We start from the raw sequence: 22,287 nt of genomic DNA, 5'->3' as shown, positions 1-22,287 counted from the left end.
CTCGCCATGAGCTCCACGCCACGCCCCCCTCCAACCTCTCCTTAATCAGGGCCAATGGACCTCTGACTGGATGGCTATAGAGAAGTTCGAAGGGACTAAATCCTCCTAAGGGACTTCTCTATAAGCAAAGAGAAGGCATGGCAGTAGAAGGTCCCACTTTTTTCTAAGGGGTTCTTCTAAAGCACCTATCATGCTCTTCATAGTTCTGTTAAACCTCTCTACCAGCCCATTGGTTTGGGGTGGTAGGCAGTTGAGAACTTGTAGGTAACTCCACAGGTTTTCCACGTGGTTTGCATGTAGTGGGACATAAAATTTGATCCCCTGTCAGATATCACCTTAGGAAAACCTACTCTGGTAAAAATACCAAGTAGGGCCTTAGCCACAGCCGGAGCCGTAACAGTCCTCATAGGTATGGCCTCTGGAAATCTAGTGGCATGGTCCACTAGAACCAGGATAAACCTGTTGCCTGAAGATGTGGGAGGGTCAGGAGGACCAACAATGTCAATCCCCACCCTCTCAAAAGGAACTCCCACCACTGGGAGAGGCACTAAGGGTGCCGCATTCTTGGACCCACTCTTGCCAGAGGTTTGGCAAGTGTGGCAGCTTCTGCAGAATTTGTCTACTTCTGTACCCATCTTAGGCCAGTAGAAGTGCAGAGATAGCCTTTCTTTGGTTTTCTCAAAACTTAAGTGACAAGCCAAAGGTACCCCATGGGTTAACTGCAGAAACTGGAGTCGGTTCACTAGAGGTTCTACAAGTCTTTTGTAGTCTCCAGGGGTTGACTCAGTTGGTTCACTGTAGAAGAGGCCATCTTCCCAGTGCAACCTATACTTCCCAGGCTCAGTCCCATTGAGCTGAGAAGTGGCCTGTTGGCGAAGACCTTCCAAGGTAGGACACTCTTTGTCCCTTGCTGAAATCCTCCCTGTTGGGTCCACCTTCTGCCAGTAAAGACTGCAGCTCAGGATGGTCAACAGGGTCAAGATCTCCTACCAAGGTAAGATCCTCTTCTAGATCTGATTCCTCAGTATCTAGTTTGACCATACAGGGTTGAACCTCACACTCAGCCTCAGCTGGTGTGGGAGTCACAGGTGTGACTTTGGACATTCTTGCAGATGTCCTCCTGGGCACAGGAGTGCTTGCTGGTTTCTTGCTGGCAGACTTAGGTTTCCCTTTTGTCTTTTCTTGCCCTGCAAAGGCAGTAAGTCCGTCCTGTGGACTTGGGGTGATTGCTTCCTCTATCATGTCCCCAGGAGAGCCTCTTGAGGTTCTCTCCCTTGCAGACCTTGTGAGCTCCTGCTTCTTTCTTCTTGGGGGCCTGGGGGTACTAGACACAACTCCAAGAGTTTTAAGGTCATTACCCGACAGGACCCTCCCATGTACGTTATTTCGAAGGGATTGTGTCCTCCGACGTATTCCTTATCTTAGATAGAAATCCTTCAGCTTTGCTGGCCTCGGAAAATTTTTTCGCCAGAGGGCGCTGCGCGTCGATGATCGCCGAGTCGATGACCCTCGACGGCCTCCGTGCCGACGTCGACGTCATCCTGCCTATAAAGGCCGCGCGCAGCGTCCGTTGCTCAGTTCCGTTTTTCCGCGCTTCGTTGTGCCTCGGAACACCGTTGCTCAGTTCTCGTCAAGATAACGTATATAATAACTACTATTTACCTACGATATCGATGGCATCCTCCTCCGACCCGACGACCCCTCGGTCCGGTTTCAAAAAGTGCCGAGACTGCGGGAAGAAAATGTCGTTGACGGACCCTCACAGGGTCTGTTTGTGGTGTCTGGGAATCACGCACCAGAGTTCGGAGTGTGAGGAATGCCTTTCCATGACGGCGAAAGCCTTGAAGGAGCGTAGGGGGAAGCTCGAGAGAGGTAGGTCAACTTTAACTTCCTCGAAAGCTTCTTCGGTAGAGTCGAGACGTTCGTCTCCTCACCATAAAAAACACTCTCGATCTAGATCACGAAGTGGCTCCCACCACTCGTCGACATCGAGACACTCGAAGAAGAGACGTAGGAGATCCCCTTCGTCATCTTCGTCGAGTTCTCCTGAGAGAGTTCATTGCCCCACAAAACGCAGCTCGCAAGCTGAGTGGGAGGAATTCAGGAAAAAGATGCTAAGCGTCTTCGAGAAAGCGGCCTCGTCCCCCTCGAAGACAGCTGAGGGTGATACCCCGGGTAAAAAACCCAAAAAATCTAAACGCCGCGAGTCGCAGTACCCGGCGGAAAAGTCAACCCGAAAGCGCCTCGAGCCATCGGGAGATAAAGCATCATCGACGCCATCGTCGAAAACTCCTTCGAAACAGAGGTCGGCGCCATCGACGCCGTTGTCGAAGGATTCATCGGCGCATCAGTCGATCGAGTCGACGCCGACGTCGACGCCGATATCGACGCCGGTGAAGGAAATAACCACGGCTACTCCACAGCCAACGGTTAGACAAAAGACCTCCGACTCGACGCCGAGAACGTCGACGTCGTTCTCGAGCAGGACTCCGATCCTTTCGAGTTCTTCGAGGCCTAGTACACATTTCTCGACGCTTTTCACGGCGCCTTCGAGTACTTTCACGTCGGTGTCGACGACATCGACGTTTTCAAGGCCTGTGATGATGGCTCCTTCTGCATTGGAAATGGGGTTTATACCATTCCAAAAACCAATGTATCCCCCTTTAACCTCGATTTTTGAGGAAAGGGAGGATTCAGACCAAGATATTGATTTACAGAGGACCACATCACCAGAGCCAGAGACTTTCGCCTCTGAGGAAGGAAGATTAAAAAATCTTCAGGATGCACTTCAGGAAGCTAGTGGCTTGGACACTTCTCCTGAAGCAGAATTTATCAAACCAGACCCAGGAGAACATGCGGAGACTCCATATAGAGCTCTGATGTCTAGAATCATAGAATTTATGGGTTGGTCTGCACCTTCTCCTGCCTTTCAGCAGGATGACCTCACTGACATACTGGACAAGGGCCCACAGGAGGATCCTGTGGTTCCATTTCACTCTGCTCTACAGAGAAGGATTTTGACAAACTGGGAAACGCCAGAAATTATCCCGGCAGTAAATAAAAAACTGTCAACAAAATACAGGGTGGCTAGTTCTGACCCTGAATATTTGTCAAAACACCCTACTCCTGAGAGCTTGGTTGTACAGGCTGCAACCTCATCAGGCAGCACATCTGCATACCCCACTGCTCCGCAGGATAGGGATGACAAAAAGTATGATGCCATGGCTAAGAAGGTTTTTTCTGCCTGTAGCATGGCGTTAAAGTCTATTAACGCGACCTGTACGCTCGCTAGGTTCAGCCACACCCTTTGGGAGTGCGCTTCATCAGCGGCTGACTGCCTCCAAGAAGGAGAGGAAAGGGACGCATTTTTAAACATCATCAGGGATGGTAAAGATGCGATGTGCGAGACCCTACAAACTGGCCTAGATTCTGCTGACAGTATCAGCAGGGCCATGGCGGCAAGTACCACAATCCGCAGGCATGCGTGGTTGAGGAAGTCTGGTTTTGCCTCTGACGTGCAGACCAGGCTTTTGAATATGCCCTTTGACGGTTCTACCCTCTTTGGAAAGAAGGCGGATGACAGTTTGGAGAAACTGCAAACGTCCAAGGCAGCAGCCAAGTCATTGGGAGCTGCTATCCGTCAGAATACCTTTCGTCCTTCGGGATCATCGTGGAGAGGACGGTCCTTTCGTTACTATTCCTCATATGGAAGGGGCAGGGGACGACCGGCTCAAAGAGGCCAAGGAAGATTTACCCGTGGTGGACGGGGTAGGGGAAAGAAAGCCGCACCCGCAGGAGCAGGAGCCACTTTACCTTCGGCAACTGCATCAGCCGCTTCAAAACCACTCTGAGGTCTCCCCTCACAGAACACCAGTAGGGGGCAGGTTAACTCACCATCTGACGGAATGGCAGGCTATTACGTCAGATGCTTGGGCTCTGGAGACAGTGGCCCAAGGTTACTGCCTGCCCTTCCTACATATCCCTCAGAGTCATCCACCGGGGAACAACCCTTTGAAGCTTCCAGATCCGCTCCTCTTGCAGGAGGTTTTAGACCTGCTAGAGAAAGGTGCCATAGAACTGGTACCTGTAGCGGAAAGGAACAAGGGTTGGTACTCCCCCTACTTCATAATACCGAAGAAGGACGGAGGACTGAGACCCATCTTAGACTTACGGGAATTGAACAAATTCCTCCGAAAGGACAAGTTCAAGATGGTGACTCTCTCTCAGATCCTTCAGGCCCTCCAGCTTCAGGACTGGTTGGTATCTCTAGACCTCCAGGACGCTTATTTCCATGTGCCGATCCATCCCAGGCACAGGAGATACCTGAGGTTCGCAATTGGCAGCTCTCATTATCAATTTCGAGTTCTGCCATTTGGGCTAACCTCCGCCCCGAGGGTCTTTACCAAGCTAATGTCGGTTGTGGCTGCAAGTCTAAGGAGGGAAGGGATTCATGTCTACCCTTACCTAGACGATTGGTTGATCAGAGCTGTATCTTCGGAACAGGCTCAGAGACAACTAGATTATGTTTGCCACTTCCTTCACAAGCTGGGCTTCTCCCTCAATTTAAAGAAGTCACAGATGATACCATCACAGAGACTCCAATTCATTGGAGCAGTCCTGGACACTTCCCTGGGAAAAGCCTTGCCACCAGAGGTGAGGGCTCGAGATATTCTGCAGATGGTCATCAGATTTCAGAATGCCCAATATCTCCCAGCCTACGACTTTCTGAGGTTGCTAGGCCTCATGGCATCCTGCATATTCCTCGTGCCGGAGGCTCGCCTGAGAATGAGATCCCTCCAGTGGGCACTGAGAACTCAGTGGTCACAGTTCTCAGGAAGGATGACAGATCTCCTTCGGATCCCGGTCAAAGTAGCCCGAGACCTTCAGTGGTGGGCCTGTCGGGAGAACATCCTGAAAGGAGAAATGTTTTGGCAACCATGGCCGGAGATAACAGTAGTCACGGATGCCTCACTCACGGGGTGGGGAGCTCACGCCAACGACTTGACCATCAGCGGTCGTTGGTCTCCATCGGAGTCCAAACTACATATCAACCTGTTGGAGCTGAGAGCCATCAGACTAGCGCTGAAGGCTTTTCTGCCGTCTGTACGGGGAAGAAACGTCCTAATAATGACGGACAATACAGTGGCCATGCACTACCTCAACAAAAGAGGAGGCGTAGGCTCACTACCACTGTGCAGAGAGGCGATGCAGCTCTGGTTTTGGGCAATTCAGGAAGGAATCTCTCTATCGGCAATTCACCTAGCCGGAGAGAAGAACTTGACAGCGGACGCTCTGAGCAGGCAGAGCACAGTCTCTCACGAGTGGGAGATAGCTCAGGAAGTCCTTCAAGAGATCTTCGCCCTTTGGGGAACCCCTCAAGTGGATCTGTTCGCCACCAGTATCAACAGGAAGTGCGACAGATTTTGCTCAAGGGAATTTCCCCCGAGAGGAGCTCTAGGAGATGCGTTCGTAGTGGACTGGGAGTTCCCACTTCTGTACGCGTTCCCTCCGGTCCCTGTCATTCCTCAAATGATCAGGAGGTTGAGAAGGTTTCGGAAGACCATGATCCTAATTGCCCCGGATTGGGCCAGGAGAACGTGGTACCCGGACCTTCTAGACATGTCCATCTGCCCTCCAATTCGACTGCCATACAGAGAGGATCTTCTCTCGCAGAAGGAAGGTCAGGTTCTCCATCCAGCCATCAAGACCCTCAACCTTCACGCTTGGTGTCTGAAAGGTTGAGGTACAAGGATTGGGACCTTCCGGATGATGTTATGGAGGTGTTGCTTTCGGCCAGAAGGCCGGCAACTAAAACTCTATACCGCTGCCGTTGGAACAAATTTTGCAGCTGGTGCAGAGAAAAGAATATTGAACCCTTTTCTTGTGGTACACCTATGGTGTTGTCATTCTTACTTTACCTGGCTAATTCAGGCCTACAGGTTGGCACAATTAAGGGCTATCTCGCAGCGCTATCAATCTTTAAGCGCACTGCAGAGGAGCCTTCATACTTCAAAATTCCATTGGTAATACAATACCTAAAAGGATTAACTAATGTTTATCCCCCGAAACCTTTTCAAGTTCCCTTATGGGATTTAAACCTAATTTTAAACTTCCTAAAGGGTGCCCCTTTTGAACCACTACACTCTTGTTCATTGAAGCTTCTCACCCTCAAAACTGTTTTGCTAATAGCATTGACATCTGCTAGAAGGGTTAGCGAGTTGCAAGCCTTATCGTGTAAACCTCCACATACAATCTTTTACAAGGACAAAGTTGTTCTTCAGGTGAAGCCTAACTTCCTCCCGAAGGTAGTCTCGGAGTTTCACATCACTCAGAAGATTATATTACCTTCTTTCTACCCTCCTCCTCATCCGGGGAAGGAGGAAGAGAGACTGCACAGGCTGGACCCTAAGCGAGCCTTGAGCTTCTATATCAGCAGATTGGCTAAGATCAGACAAGCAGACCAACTCTTTGTAGGTTATGCAGGACATAAGTTGGGCCTTCCAATAACAAAACAAACCATCTCCAGATGGATTATTTTAGCCATTCTGGAGTGCTACAAATTGGCAGGAAAGGAGCCTCCTCAAAATCTAAGGGCTCATTCTACCAGGGGTATCGCAACATCCTCAGCCCTTCAAAGAGGGGTGCCAATTCGAGATATATGTGCGGCTGCCACATGGTCGTCCGCACATACATTTACCAAATTCTATAGCCTGGATTCCTCCTCTAGTCAAGAAACTAGATTCGGCAAGGCTGTGTTACACTCTGTCCATTCTGGAAGGGTAACATAACTTTTATTACTCCCGCCTCCAGTCACAATACCACTGCTATGGGAGTCTATCTAAGATAAGGAATACGTCGGAGGACACAATCCCTTCGAAGAACTAGTTACTCTTACATTGTAACGTTCTTTCGATGGGATGTTCCTCCGACGTATTCCTTATCGACCCTCCCATCCATCCCCGCAGTATGACTTCCTGTGGGTTTGCAGCCTATGCTCCTTCAAGGTGATTAGTCTAATCCAAAAACATTACTGGGGACTACAAAACGGAACTGAGCAACGGACGCTGCGCGCGGCCTTTATAGGCAGGATGACGTCGACGTCGGCACGGAGGCCGTCGAGGGTCATCGACTCGGCGATCATCGACGCGCAGCGCCCTCTGGCGAAAAAATTTTCCGAGGCCAGCAAAGCTGAAGGATTTCTATCTAAGATAAGGAATACGTCGGAGGAACATCCCATCGAAAGAACGTTACAATGTAAGAGTAACTAGTTCTTTGCACACTTACAGGTATCCTGACAGTCATGTCATTACACTGGATGGGAGCTGGTAACTGGGGATCCATTTGCACAGGGCCTCCAGCTAACTTGGTTAGGTGTTTGGGTGCCTTAGCAACATCCTCCACCTTGAAAAAACATTCATCAACCATAGTTATTCTGGCTCCAGTGTCTCTGATGGCAGGAGTCTCCTGACCATTCACAAGAACACTATCTTTGTAATACTCTTTGGTATTATCTGGGATTGAGTTGTAGACATCTAAGTTCTGTTGTTCCCAAAGACCCAAGGACACTAAAGAAACACTAGCTGAGACTCTCATGGGCACATCAGCTAGTAGTTGAAAGTTTCCACTTGTCATAGGTAGTTCATCCACCTGGGAGAAGGCGAAGGAGACAGTGTTGATCCCTGAAGGTTTACCTTTACACTTGGGATCTCCTTTCACTTGGCCCGGCAACCCACAAACAAAGCATTTCCCAAATGCTCTCTGGAATGGGGGCTTGCTCTCATCTCCATCTGGTGTGGAACCAGTTGGTACACTAGCCTGATTCGGTTTACCTTGTGGCTTACCTGGTTATGTTTGTGGCCCTCTTTTGGATTGGAATTAGTGGAATTCTCCTTGTTGTCTTTCTTTGACTGCTTTCCCTTTTCCTTCTTCTGAGTTGCCCCAGAATCCTTGTGAGTAGCCCTGCTGGCAACCCACAAGTCAGCAGCCTTAGCTAACTTCTTAAGATCTATCTCTTTTGAATCAGCCAAGTACTGTCTAAGATCAGGAGAGCAGGCATCAAAAATAGACTCCAACATTACAAGATTCCTCAAACCTTCATAAGTGTTCACTTTGTAACCCTTAACCCAACCATCTAAGTTTTTCAAACAGTCACACACCCAGGTAGCACAAGGGGTACCATCATGCTTTTTGAGGGTTCTAAACCTCTTAAGATACTGGGAAGGGGTCTTCCCAAACCTAGCTATTAATGCTAGTTTCACACACTCATAATCCTGCTTATCCTCCTCCCCCAACTCCATTACAGCATCACTTGCAACAGGGGTAAGCCTATAGAAAAGCCAAGGAATCAACTGATTCCATGAGATACCTTGAATCCCATGATTGTACTCACAGTGCTAACCAATACAAAACATCAAGTTTAGTCTCATACGTACCAATCATTTCCTTTGGCATACTGGGTCTCTTAGGGCTGGAAGACCTAGAAGACTCTGGGAGGGAAGCATTTTCTAGAGACAGTTTCTTCATTTATAGTTCATGATTCAGCTCCATTTCTCTGAGCCTTAACTCTTGAAGTTTCATGGCAGTTTGTGCATCACTTCGTTTCACTTCTAATTCAAGTCTCATTTTCTCAAGTGCAGTAAATTCAGGAGTAAGTGTAGGACCTGTGGGGGTGCCTGTGGACAGAGGTTGTGCATTCTGAGCAGGCAAAGGAGTTGTAGGGTTCCTTAGCAAGGACCCATCTACTTCTTCTAAATGAACACTCTCAGAAACCTCAAAATCCACATTGGCTGGAGTGGTAGGCCCTTCTGACCCACTCGCCAGACTTTTTCCCATTAACATTGCAACCAGTTCAGATTTCTTTCCCTTACCAGAGAGATTCTTATCTATACACATGGTTCTAAGAACCTCAGCAGTATAGAGTAAAAGAGACTCTTCAGTGTAGTTTTCCATATTAGACATGTTTTCTCAGTTAAATAGAATTAGTGGTGTTAGCCTTGTGGTTAGTTGAACCCAAGCAACAGCAGTACTCGAAGTGTAATCACTCTACTTCCAAATCCTCACCACTGTACACCAGTGTTAGGCAGAATCCTGTGCAGTGCCCTTAGGGACCACTGCACACAATTAAGACCACAGGTGGCAATACAAGTTTTACCTTTGGTACAAGCCTGTATTACTAAGCTATAGTGGTAGCAGTAGCAGAGCATCCAGGCTTATCTCAAGAGTATATCAGCAGTAGCAGAGATTACACAAAGGGACCACAATTACTGTGCTCAAGCAAACACTGACTCAAGGTTTCAGGTAAAAAATATAAGTACATTTATTTTTAAACCATCAGTTATAAACGCAACACCTCTATTAAACCTTAAACAAAACCACACGTTAAATATGCTACAACTAACCAATTCACTTTGTACCGTATGTCTCAAGGTAAGTACCTGTGTTTGAATGCACCAGTGTTACAAACAAAACACGATACCGCAGATACGGTTGCGATCACTTTTTGACAGTTCGGTCTACTCAATAACCGCGTATCCGTGACATGAAATGCTACCGGGGCAAAACACACTTAGCACCTGAGATACCCAGAGGGAGTTGAAGGCAAAAATCACAGGCAATATTTAGGTTAGGCAGACAGTATCGAGAAAGACTCAGAAACAGGAGTTCAAAAGTCAAAGGGACGGAGCCAGGGTTAAGTGACACCGGAGACCTGTTGCCGAAGATCACACCGTTAGACAGTTCACGATTCAGTGTAGCCAAGAGTACTTTGATATTGTCAATGTTCGGAAGCAAAAGGTATAAGAAGGAGGGAAGACAAGGGCGATCCTTGAGGATGAAGAAAGAGGGATTCACCCAGTTTCCTCGAGTAGAGAACAGTACCTTATTCCAATGATGCAGCTGGTGCCCTGGCAGTTGTTCCTGTTGGTTTCCCGCAGACCCACGATTCCTGGAGCTTTGTTGTAAAGGAGGACGTCTGACGGGGGGTCTGCACCACACAGGGATGAAGCCGGCAGCAGTGACAACGAATAAAAGGTGCGCTCCTTAAAAACAGGAGAGGCTCGGCAGGTGGCTATCCGGACCACTACAGCAGTGTGCAGCGATTTCGACCACGGCAGAGATCTCTGGCTGAAGAAGATGAGCTGGTTATCCCCACCAGGCTCAAGGGAAGAAGACTCTGGACTGGATCTCCTCTTAGTCGTCGAAGGGTAGATAGCTCAGGACTGCAGCAGGGCTTCACCAGGACGGGGTAGTTGCAGCAGCCGTCATTCTCCCCGCTTCTCTTTGGTTTCTTGTATTTCCAGAGACAACTCTGACTTCTAGCCCAAGAGACCTGCCTTTTATGCTCAAAACCCCCATTCACACAGCCTGGCTGTCAATCACGCAGTAGGAGGGGTTGTCCAGCCGGGACAACCACCTCAGCCAATCATGGCAAAGTGCGACTTGGGTTTCCTAGGATACCCTGTGCAGGGGGTGACTACACGCCTCCCTCACATTCAGCCCACCTAGACACCAAGGCGCCTGGAGGAGGGCTTCTCTGTAGAAACCCGCCAAAAGACGGTGGACAAAAAAGGCAAACCTAGTTTGCCACGCAAAGTAAAACACAAGAAGGACTTTAACAAAAAGAAATGGCGAGTAAACCCAACCGGGGCCAAAAGAAAGACGATTTGGTCAAGCGGGTTTATGTTCGAGGCTAACCACGTTTATCTAATATAATCGCGATAGAAAAGTTAGTGTAGTTACCACTGCCACCAGCCAAGTCTAAATGTTAAAAGAGCGAAACAATGCTCAGGGAGGCACAGACAGAAAAGGGGTACAGATTAGCCCTTTCCAGTACTCCATGTATGATGGGATGTACTGGGTCTGTGGTAAAAATGTCTATGTAAAGTAAATGGCAACTTTACCTTTCTCTGGGGGACAGTAGTCAGCCCCAGCGAAATGGAGTCAGAGGGAAGTCTTAAAGACAACCCTTGGTTACTGCACTAAAGGTGCTGTGCAACCCATAAAAGAACAGGGGCACCTGGAGTGGTGTGCTCCAGTGCCCAAGATCACACAATGAGCAAAACACATAGGCCAAAACACATGTAAGAGTGGAAAAAGGATGTACACTCTTACCAGGTGGAAAAAATTAACTCCAGAAATCCAGCAACGCTGCCGGGGGCTCACTAGGTGAGGGAAATTAGCCCTAGAAGGAGAATTCTCCCTAACAATCACCGCCTGTCATTAGCCAAGAAAAAGCAGCATTTTAATTCAGAAGGCAAGTAGAAAAATCAAAGGTCCCTTTCACATGAAAACAGGATTTTTAAACACTGTCACAAAAACGGCTTGGCATGTGTATTTACAGTTTAAATGTAAAAATTGTACCACTGCTAACAGGGAAAATGTCAGGGAAAAAGACATTTATAATTGTTTTGGTTATTGATCAGTTTAATTATTTCTTGAAGTTAAAGTTGTAGAAAGCAAAGAATTATGATTTGTATTTTTTTTCTTAACTAATTTGTATAGTTGATTTGTGTAACAAGAAGTTAATGGTGAGCCACAAAGAAGGTGACGTGTGTAGTTGTGTGATTTCTATTACTTTTAATTTTAATTTAGATAAATACAAACCTATTTCCTGTATCACCGACCTGGTTCTTGGCTCATTGGTAGCTCAGGGGGGATGCCTCCACTGTGCATGATGTGTCTGAAGAAGGGGCTGAACAAAAGAGTCCATTGAACTGTTTGTTGCGTAATAACTTGAATGGGGAGGGAAGGAACTCCCCGTGTTGAGGGTGGCTTCTCAACAAACCGTTCCAATTACTCTGAAAAGGCTGAGGCTGTCTCTTGTCAGCAGAGGGCGACCTAGGAGTCTTTAGCTGTGAAATGTTGTGAGTCCTATTGCTTGAGAAGGGTTTAGGTAGCTATTGCTGTATTGCTGTGTTAGGTTTAAGTTTTATGATTTCGGTGGCACTCTGTGGACTTTGAAGTACTTATAGGTCATGAAGAACCCACTACGGCTCTGAGTGTATTGTGTTTATATCCTTTTGATACCAGGATGGATGGGTTATGCCAGCAGATCTTTTTAATTTTTTTTTTTAGTAACTTCATGCGTTACTTACTGGTTCAGGACTTTTGCCTTGTGTTTTGTTAGCACTACAGGAACGGTGCGAGAAGGAAGCAGCTGCCCGAAAGCATGTGGAGGGCAAATCAAACGGACATAGGGCGTCCTTAAGCGATGTGCTGGACAGTATGAAGCTCGACAGCCCTATTATTGAGAATGCAGAGATTCAGGAAGATGACCATCTGCTGAAGATGGCCCCATCTGCAAGCCATCCGGTATGATTGCTGCTGCACAAGCCTTTGTTGTGAACATTTTCTGTTGAAAAAGCCTGAATAACTATCAGCTAGGATGTTTTAGTATTGCATGTAGGCATGGACCAGTCATTCTCATAAATGTTTTTGCGGCTTCAGTACTTGCATCTGACTACTGCTATTTCTGCTCTTAATGTGCACAAATGGCCCTTTAAGAAGTGCTCTTTAATAGTGTAAGTGTTGATGAGTTTACTTTGTTTTAGTCTTTCGCCTCTGTGTAAAAGGTCTTCTATTGTTATATGTTGTTTCTACAAACCTGTTAAATGCTTTATCTCTCTGGAGGTGTTTCAGATAAGCAGAACTTAAAAATGCTCTGCATCTCCTTGTAAATGTTGGCCTTTCGTTGAGTAGGAGGGGAAATCGGGCTCAATCAGTACTCTTTCAGTTGCCTCCCTCTGGCAGAAATACAGAAGTCCAAATGCTTTTTTCAGGCTCTGTCTTCCATTTGCAGGTGTTGAAGAAACTCTATTTATATTCCTTGTATCATTAGCCTGTCCTTCCTTCAGGCTAGCCAAGTTCAGGCTGTGGCTTTCCTTGAGGCAGCTATGGACAAGCGGTTACTCTAGGCTAAACCAGGTTCAGGCTGTGTTTTGACTCTGAGACAATCTCCAGTGTTCTTTAGAAAATCTAACACTGACTGGTTGTTTTTTGCTCTTGCAGAAGGATCATGAAGGTTTAGAATCGGAGCAAGGATTGAAGGAATTGGAAGGTAAATACAGCCAAAAGCAAGCTTGAGTGAAAATGTCTTGTGTCATAGATTGTCCTTTCTTTAATTCTTTCTACACATTGCACAGATTTCCGATTCTTGCATTCCTTTTGCCAATCCTTTCAAAAGCTGCCGCCATTGATTTAAAAATGTCAAAATAGATCCCACGTGCCATCGTTGGGAGTGTTATGATCAGATGCTGATGTCCGCAGGACATCAGTATCTCAATTTGTCATGTTTGCAAGTTAGAGATAGGGCAAATTAATTTTAACAGATATATTCATTATTCAGTGAGCACTACTATAGCAGACAATTGGGGGGGGGGTGCTTTTTTCTTCTGAGAGAGTGTTATTGCTCGGGAAATAGCCCTTGACAAGTGTGGCATGACGTCTCTAGGACCTCCCTTCGTATCCTCTCTCTTAGACAGTCCTTCAACTTGACGTTCCATGGTGTGCTTGGGCTTAAGCACTTTATAAATAAATTAAAATACAATATAAATAATACCAAGATTAGAGGTTATACCTCAGGTTCCTGTGGTACTCACTCACAAATTTCCATTTTTCCTTCATTTTCTTTTTTTTTTTTAAGTTGATGCAATTTTTTAATTTGTCCCAGCCCCTTGGACTGGTGAAATAATTCTCATAACGTGCCCATGTAGCCTTACATTTAGATTTTTCGGTCGGGCAACCAAAGAAATAAGCAAAAAATGTAGTTCATAGCTGACGAGAGGTTTGTCATATGGGGACTTCCCCAGACTTTTCATTGAGTTAATCAATGACTCAACTATTATTACTTTTCTTTCTAAGATGCTTTTAAGTCATCCATCAGATCAAACATCATTACTGTGACAGGGCTAGCGTTGTGGCTGTGTCAAGCGTGGGGGTTGGGGTGGGTGCAGGCAGGGCCCCTCGCAACCCCTTCTTACCTGCAGTGATGGCGGCATCCAGGCAGGAGAATCAGCACAGCAGCTGCGAGGAAGACGGTGAAGGGGTGGCAGCCAAAAACAAAGGGGTGCCACGAGCAGCACTACACTGGCTGCCTAACGCAGGAGGCCATGGAAAAGAATTGCTGAAAAGCAAGGGGTGCCAGAGCACCCCCAACACTGGCTGTCAAATAAACAAGGCTGCAGCTGACAATGTAATCTGGAGCCAGCACAGGACAAGCATCCACCTCCCCCATCACGCCCCCTAGAGCCAGGTAAGTGATTGGACAGGGTGAGTATCTAGTCCTGGGAGGGTGTGGGTTATTTAAGGAGGTGTGTGTGAGTGTGCAAGTGTGGGTTATTTGGGTGAGGACAGTAGGTGTTGGAGGACGTCCGAGAGACCAGTGAAGGCGAGAGCGATAGGAGTATAGAGGCTGTTGTTAAGGAGTGGGTCTGTGGAGTGTTTGTGTGAGATAGAGGAGAGTGTGAGCATTACAGAGTAGTGGTTGCGGTGGAGGTAGCGGTAGTAGAGTAAAGTAGGTGGTGGGAGTAGCGAGTGAAGGAGATAAGTAGAATGGTAGTGGGTAGTAGAGAGCTGTGAAGAGCACGGTATCCCTGGGTGTTCCTGAGGGTCTCAGTTGGGACTAGCAAAGGGATGAGCTGGACACCATATCCCTGAGTGTCTTGGAAAGGTAGTAGAGGGATAGTGGCAGTAGCGAAATAGAAATAGTAGAGGGAGAGTGGCAAGAGCGACAATGAGTGGGAGAATAGGAGTAGCTAGTGGCTTAGTGTGGAACTGAGATTATAACCAGAGAAATAGTAAGAAGTGGAGAAGTAGAGTGGAAGGAAGGAGGGATGAGATAAGAGATAGAGTGGCAGACGGAGGTACGAGCGATAGTAAGAACAGGAGTAAGAAAGGACATAAAATTGGAGGTGGAAAGGCAGAGTGAAATATAAAGGGACCGTGATGGTGTGGGAGGAGACTGCTTAAACCACTAAAACCATGGTAGTGAAGAGTCCGGTATGGGAGGGTGTGCAAGGAGTGAGCATGATGCTGTGTGAACGAAGGCACCATTCATTACTCCCTGAGACTCCTAAGCGGACATAGAGGTGGGAATTTTAGAAGATCCCTAGGGTGAGTCAGTTAGCCAACACTTTAGGGAAAACGAGAGAGAGAGACGAAAGAGACGAGAGAGAGAGACGAGAGAGAGAGACGAGAGAGAGAGACGAGAGAGAGAGACGAGAGAGAGAGACGAGAGAGAGACGAGAGAGAGAGAGAGAGAGAGAGATAGACACTCTCTTCGGGGGCCCTGTCTTTTTGGGTTCATTGGCTTCTTTTTGGTGGCCAGAGGGACTTCTCCTGAAGTCCCCCTGCCATTATATTACTTATACCTTAATTAAAGTATATGAAATTGGGTTGCCTACTTGGATTTCTTTTTGGATGTTTTTTTCGTGCATTTCCTGGACCTGATGGATTTTTTTTATTTCATATGGAATTTTTGTGGATTCTAATATGGATTTTGACCCTTTTTTTTTTTGCTGGATTCCGATTATTTTTTTTCCGTTGGATTTCACTTTTCTGTCTGTGGATTGGGATATGGATTTTGTTTTTTTCTTGGCTGGATTTCATTTTTCGAAGATGGTTCTGAACATGGATTTTGTTTTTTAATCTGTTTTTTTAATCTGGTTGGTTTTTAATTTCGGCTGTTTGGAATCGCTGGGCACGTTGGATTGGCATCATTGGTTACTTTGGATTTGCTATGGTGGATTGTGGACTCTTCAAACAGTGTGTATTTTAACATTTTAAATTATATGCAATTGAATCTAAGTAGTTGTGTTTTTCCTCTTGTTCAAATAGTTTCACTATTTGTTCATTTTTTTGTTCATAGTCTCGGTATTTCCTTCTTTTTAAATGGGTGTTTGCAAGTGAAATGCTTTGAGATAGTCTAAATTCCTGATGTGATTGTTCAGATATTAAGTCCTTTAAGAAGTGCCACAAAGTTGTGTTTTTAGTGTTAAAGTTCTTGCTAACCCAGTTGTGCCACCCTTCCAACATATTGTTTGTTTTAGGCCTTCCTTCCATCACGGCATTGTAGTAATTCCACCATGGCAATTGATATTTAGGCCTTTGTCTTGTGCCATTTCGTGTCAATTGTCCCAACCAAGTTGATATAGATAGCGTCACTTGGGCACTGCGTACCTGTTCGTCCAGTTGATGACTTTGTAGATGATGCCAGAATGCCAGGAGTCCTGTGGAGATGTGAAGAATGACGCAGCACACCAGCCCAGCTCCCGCCCAAATAGGAACTGGGTTGGAGGTGAACCAGCTCCCAACGCCATGGGTGCACTCTCCCCTGATTAGCGTGGCGTCAGGACAGTGCAAACACTGACAGGGGGAGCCTTGTTGTTTAAAGTTCAAAGTTCTCTGGCAACAACTGGATCTGGATGATGGTGAGCTGAAATCCGGTGGTAAGTTCCAGGGATAGATGCTGACAGCAAAAGGTTGAGCAGGCAAGAGGGCAAGGGACACAGGGAGGACCAAAGACCCTAGACCTGATCCAGAAGAATCACCCCAGGACACAAAAGCAGGGAAAAGCCCTAGAACAGGCAGGCAAGGGGAAACCCCCTACCCAGGACAAGGAGCTGGCAGGACAGAAACACGGACAGGGGGAAGGAACAGGAACCAGGCTGAGACTGACGGGAGGCAGGGAACAAATGGCGGGATAACGGGAGCAAGAAACGACGATCCAATCCAAACTGCGTTGAGACGCGATTTGAACGAACCGATGAGCTCCTTAAAAATGGCCACCAACACCTGGGAGGCTTGGAACGCAAGCCGTACTGTTCCCCAGGTGTTGGTAGGCCCAAAGTGAGGCTTGGACAGCAGATCTGTCCAAGCTGAGTGCCCTGAATACCGCGCAGGCACGGAAAGCGGGAAGCGGTCACCCGCGCACGTGCGGAACGGCATGCACCGGGAACCCGGAAGCGCCCGGAACAGCCGACCGCGCATGCGCGAGACTATGTGTCCCAAAGGCCCGGAAGCAACCGGAGCCCAAGACCGCTCTGCACCCCCCAGGCGAAAGCGTGGGTTCACCCTCCAGGACATGGCACGCTGCATCAGGTAAGTGGACTGCAAAGAGCCCGGGGCGGACGACGTGACACAAGTGCTTTCTATATAGTCCATTAAGTCTGAATTCTGTTCTTCATTATTTTTGAAATATTCACTGTCGATTAAATATTAGTAAAATGCTATAACGCTTTCTTCTTTTACAAATGTCCTTGATGTATTTCGTATGGAGCCCTAGTTTTTGTAGTTTCCTCCAAATGGCCTGTGCGAAATGGAAAAAACATCCCTGTATATTTGTCTCCTTATATACTGATGAGAATGCTTTCACCTTTCTCTGTCATTTTAAATATATCAGGGATGTTTATCTCGTTATAATTTCTTGGTACTGGCGAGAGGTTTTCTTTCTGATGTTTTGTTCTGTTTATTGTGCGTTGCATGTGTTTTTCTGCTGGCATTTGTGCCGATACATGCAACGGAATTTTGTTACATGTTCTAGCAATTAGACCTGCTGGCCTCAGTAGGGTTTTCTACTGCTTTTTTCTTCAGTTCATTCATAGTTTTTTTAATTATTATAGTGTTTCTGTCAGGCAGATGGCTGTGTTCCCCTTTTAATTTTACCATGGTATTTTCTGTTATTACTCTTCCTGTACACTTTGCTTTCGTATATCTGTGCACTTCCAATATGTTCTTTCATTTTTTTTGGATTCTTTATTATACACATATCCCTCGTGAATTAGCTGTTCTCCTCCCTTCTGCGAAGTTACATACTCCATGTTCTCTGTCATCTTATATCTAAAATAACAAAAACAACGTTTTACTATTTCTGTCAAACATTACGTATAGTTTACTTTCTAATTGCCTATATAGATTTATATTTAGTATTGTAATATTACCTGTATTTACGTGAAGTAGCTGCAGTGTACTTCGTTCAGTTTGCACAGACCATAGGTTCTTTCAGGTAATGACAGTTTGTCACAACCGTCATCTGTTACTGAGCGTTCTATTAAGGTTCTTTACTCTTTGGTTTCATTCATTCGTTTGACACTTACTAATCGTCCTTTTGTGTGTTTTTCGTCACTCATATGTCATATCTACCCATGCTTTTGTGGATGGTGAGACGGTTCCGTGGGGGGTTTTGGTGTGGGGGGGGGTTAGGGGAGGTTGGGAGGGGAAACCCCCTCCCATAACAACGTTACTGTTTTGGACATTTTGCATTGACATTTTAGCATTGCGTTTTCAAAATGTTTTTCGACATTTTGTTTTCAAATAAATGTTGTATGTAATTTCGACATATTTGCATTCAACATTATTTTTTCGATATTTTTGTTTGTCGGCATTATTTTTTCGATATTATCACTATAAACCATGTTAAGGAGTAGGAGAGAATCATTTCCAGACCATGGGTTAAAACTTTGACACTTTTTGTGGAATAAAATGTTATCAATGGAAGTAAATAATTCTTAGTCTCTCAAAAATGTGTTTTAATTGCGCCATCAAAAGCTTAATCTTGGCCTGCAGAATTTCTATCATCAACTTGCGGGAAAGGTTATTAGAAATCTTAAATCCTAAATCCTAAAAACGTGAGTATATCAACTCTCTTTAATTTAGTTGTCCTTACTGACCAATATGTTTTTTGGAGCGCGCTTCTTAGTTGTGTTCTGCATAAAGTGCAAATTGATTCAATTTTCTTGGTAATCCAAATGGCGTGAGATGGAAAAAAAAAGCAAATTGTCGGCAAATGCTAGCCAATGAAATGCTAACAACCCTAATTGTGCTCGAAGACAGTTAAGCTCACTCCACAATTTGTCTAGGTCTGCAATGTATAAATTGAAAAGCTTTGGAGCCAGGATGCAACCTTCCCTTATGCCAGAATGTGGTGTTGCTAGAGAAAGAGACTCTTCTCTATTTAGTCTGACCTGTATCGAAGTTTTATTTTATAGAACCATAACTAGCCTTATGAGGCCTTCTGGAATCCACCCATTTTAAAATTTCCTTCAAAGACTCTCATTGTTTACTCTGTCAAATGCTTTCAACATATCCATGCTAGTATATATATTATATATACTTTTTGCTTCCTTAGCTTGAGTCGATGCGTATAAATGCATTAGTAAACCTCTGTTTAGTGAGTGTCCCCGATAAACCCTATTTGGAATTTAGGGATGAGATTCACTTTGTTGACTCAAATCTTGAACTCGTTTAATAAGAGGGTGGCTAAAACCTTGCTTGAAGCATATAACATTGCTATAGGCCGATAACTGGCTGGATTACTTCTGTCCCCTTGTTTGTATAAGGGGATTATGTACGAATGAATCTAAGCAGGAGGAGTGAGGTCTCTCGCAATTACATCCTTGCATACATTTCCCAAAATAAAAGACCACAGATCAGCCTTAAATGTTATAGTAATCAGTGCAGAGTGATCAGGACCTGGAGATTTTGAAGCCTTTATTGTTGAGATTACAATTAGGATGTTCTTTAGCAAAGACACCAAGGTTTTGCCTAGAGACAGAGTCAAATAACTTTTGACTAACAATCTGGGCCTAAATTCCCTTGAAGTGGGCAACCCATTAGGATTTTGCTATGGAATTATGTTGTATCATTTCATTTACATATAGTATGCCATTTGTAATTTCCCAAAATGAAGAGATTCTTTTCCCATTTTGAAAATAGAGAATCATTTGGCCGTCTTTGGTGTTGAGTGAATACTTCAGCCGTTTGTAGCGGTTGCCGTAGGACTGGCATGTTCTTTTTTTAGCAGTATTATACGCTTCACTGTCAATGATAGATTCCCTTTGGAGGCTTCTGAGCTTCACCCGTTTTTCCCTTTTAGCCTCAACTATTGCTGCATTATAAGCGTGGATCCTTGGCTTCAAACCGAGCAGACTGCTTTACCAAAAATATGCTTAAGTTCTCAACATTAAAAACATGGTCTTGCGGGATCTAAAGTTACCGATGCAATAAAATCTTCAAGGGAAGATGTAAAATGTTTTTAAAAACAGAACATTCCAACGTACGCTGAGATCCTTTCTGCAGGGAACTATAGCTGCCAAAAAAGTTTCCCATGAGAGCCCCGGAAGTTTATATTCCATTACAAAAGTGATAACTGTGGCCATTACATTCTTAAAAATGTGTACATGCCGGAGAGCTCCTGTTGTAAAGTGCTGTAGAAAGAAATACATGGTCAATCCAAAAGGTGGACTGACCTATTTGCCAACTTCTCATTTTGCCATGTACAGAGGAATGGTTTTGCAAGGGGAGCTCCAAACCCCATGAGGTCATAAAATCAACCCATGGTTCCCCTCTTTTTTCCTTTGAATCCCTGAATTTATCCTTGAGAACAGAAGCAGCATCTTTGTGTAAAGCGTAGTCAAAAGCATATGACTAATTCAAATCCCCTGTTATAAAAATATTTTCGTGATGGCCATTACCATACCATTCTTCTACAATCACACAAGTCATTCATCATAGATTCAAGGCTTGATCACACTGGGATCCAGTAACTATTGATAATTAGCATTTCATACTTCCACCCTTACCTACCTGCATTTTTATAGCAAGAAGGTCGTCATTGGGGGTATCAATGATCAAGTGGGTAGGCCCTAATTTAAGGTTGATGGCAATTAGAAGGCAGAAGCTAGGATGCCCCCTAGAGCCTTTCCTGACCTTTCTTTAGAAGACTTTAGAACCTTCAAATATCAAGGAATTAAAAAGCATTGTTTCTTGTAGTAAAATAGTATCAAATTACCCCAGAGCGTAAAATTAGTTAGCTCCTAAATTAATGATATTATTGAACCCACAACTGTTCCAAGAGAAGACTTTTAATTGGTCCCACCTAAAGATGAGAAGTGTTGATAGATTTCCTACTGTCTCTGAAAAGTGCTGACAATAGCCAAGTCCACCTTCATGATTTCCTACCTGTTGTTTACCCTCTTCCTTGGCAACCATAACTAATATTGAACCATTGATGTTAACGTCCCGTTTAATGTTTAAGGACAAAGGATATTTTGAAGTCTTTTTCGCTGTTTGGTCTGAGTGCATTGAATTTGGTTAAATTCTCTGGATTAGTAAGGTTATGCAAATTTAAACAAATCTATCTAAAATGGTCCACTTGCTCCCAAAGGATAAAGGAAATGGACTATTATCCTTTCACAACTCTCGTCATGTATATCCACTCATTCAATGTCTCCTGTATGTACCAGACGTAAGGAGGCAATTAAAGAAAACATTTACAGAATTGTAGACCTGTTGGGAAACATGCGGTCATTGACTTGCCTTATAGTCTCAAAACTAGTTACCTGACAAGTGGAGATCATTGGAATAATTGAATCGTTCCAGCCCGATGTTTGCCCTAGATTGCCTAATGAAGTTGGCTGCGAATAGTCTTTGTGTACTTGGAGTGGGATACATCAATTTGATTACTTAAACAGGTTGAAGCGGTCACTTCTGGTATGGATCTTCATGGATTATGATAGGATTATCTGGAAGAAAATAATTAATTGTTTATCTTCTTTTGCAAATTACTTTATCCCTTTTTTGTGCTTTTTTGTCCCTTTGGGTGATTTCGTATTTTGGTCTGGAAGGGAAGTTACAAGCATCAATTGAGATTGAGGGTTTAAATCAATTAAATCCTCTGTGATAGACAAAGCACATAGAAACTTCCTGGAGGAACAGTTTTTATTCATGTTGGATTTAGGTAAATTCTTAGGTTTTTTTCGTTGCTCGTTTCGACTTACGTTTCCTTGGGGGTTGATTTTGTTTGTTGTAAGGCTGCATAAATAAGACGCTGACTAAATGCTTATAGAATTTGGGATATAGACATTTATTGATAATATATGGGTTGCAAAGTGCCACTCTATCCTTAAGTCTAAGAGGGGATGGCCTACCTCAAGGCAAACTAATGAGATTGTCAGCAAGTCAGAAACTAAAAAGAGTCTATCACTGTTGTGTCCCCGTCCCCAACACTAATAATATAATATACATGTGCAGTGTTGATTTCCTTTTGAAGGAAATGAAAGTGCTCTTCGTTTTTTGAAGCATGAAAAGTTACAAGTTTTGCTGGCAGAAAAAAAGTGTTGCAAAAATAATGTTCATAGCGATAAAGTTCCAAACTTAAGGATGTACTTCTTAACCCTAGCGTCTTTCTTAGAGTCTCTGAATATTTGGCAAGGAGCTGTTTGTTTTCACAGTTCCTATATCTTATTAACGAGATATGCTTTGTCCCCCAAGAAAAGCGCCCTAATGCTAGGGAGT

General features: G+C 44.9%; 1 protein-coding gene across 2 annotated transcripts in view; it reads left to right on the top strand.

The window, feature by feature from the left end:
* Positions 1-22,287, top strand: part of GRIPAP1 (GRIP1 associated protein 1) — a 1,613,923-nt gene that overhangs the window by 245,849 nt on the left and 1,345,787 nt on the right. For both annotated transcript variants that reach the window (XM_069645489.1, XM_069645490.1), the window contains exons 7-8: positions 12,125-12,309; positions 13,006-13,054. In XM_069645489.1, the coding sequence (XP_069501590.1) occupies positions 12,125-12,309; positions 13,006-13,054 (234 nt within the window). The remainder of the gene's footprint in view (positions 1-12,124; positions 12,310-13,005; positions 13,055-22,287) is intronic.

Source organism: Ambystoma mexicanum, chromosome 2p, assembly GCF_040938575.1.
Source record: "Ambystoma mexicanum isolate Mex_15411 chromosome 2p, UKY_AmexF1_1, whole genome shotgun sequence".
Lineage (NCBI taxonomy): Eukaryota > Metazoa > Chordata > Amphibia > Caudata > Ambystomatidae > Ambystoma > Ambystoma mexicanum.
The sequence above is the reverse complement of the archived record's forward strand: the minus strand, read 5'-3'. Positions and strand labels throughout refer to the sequence as shown.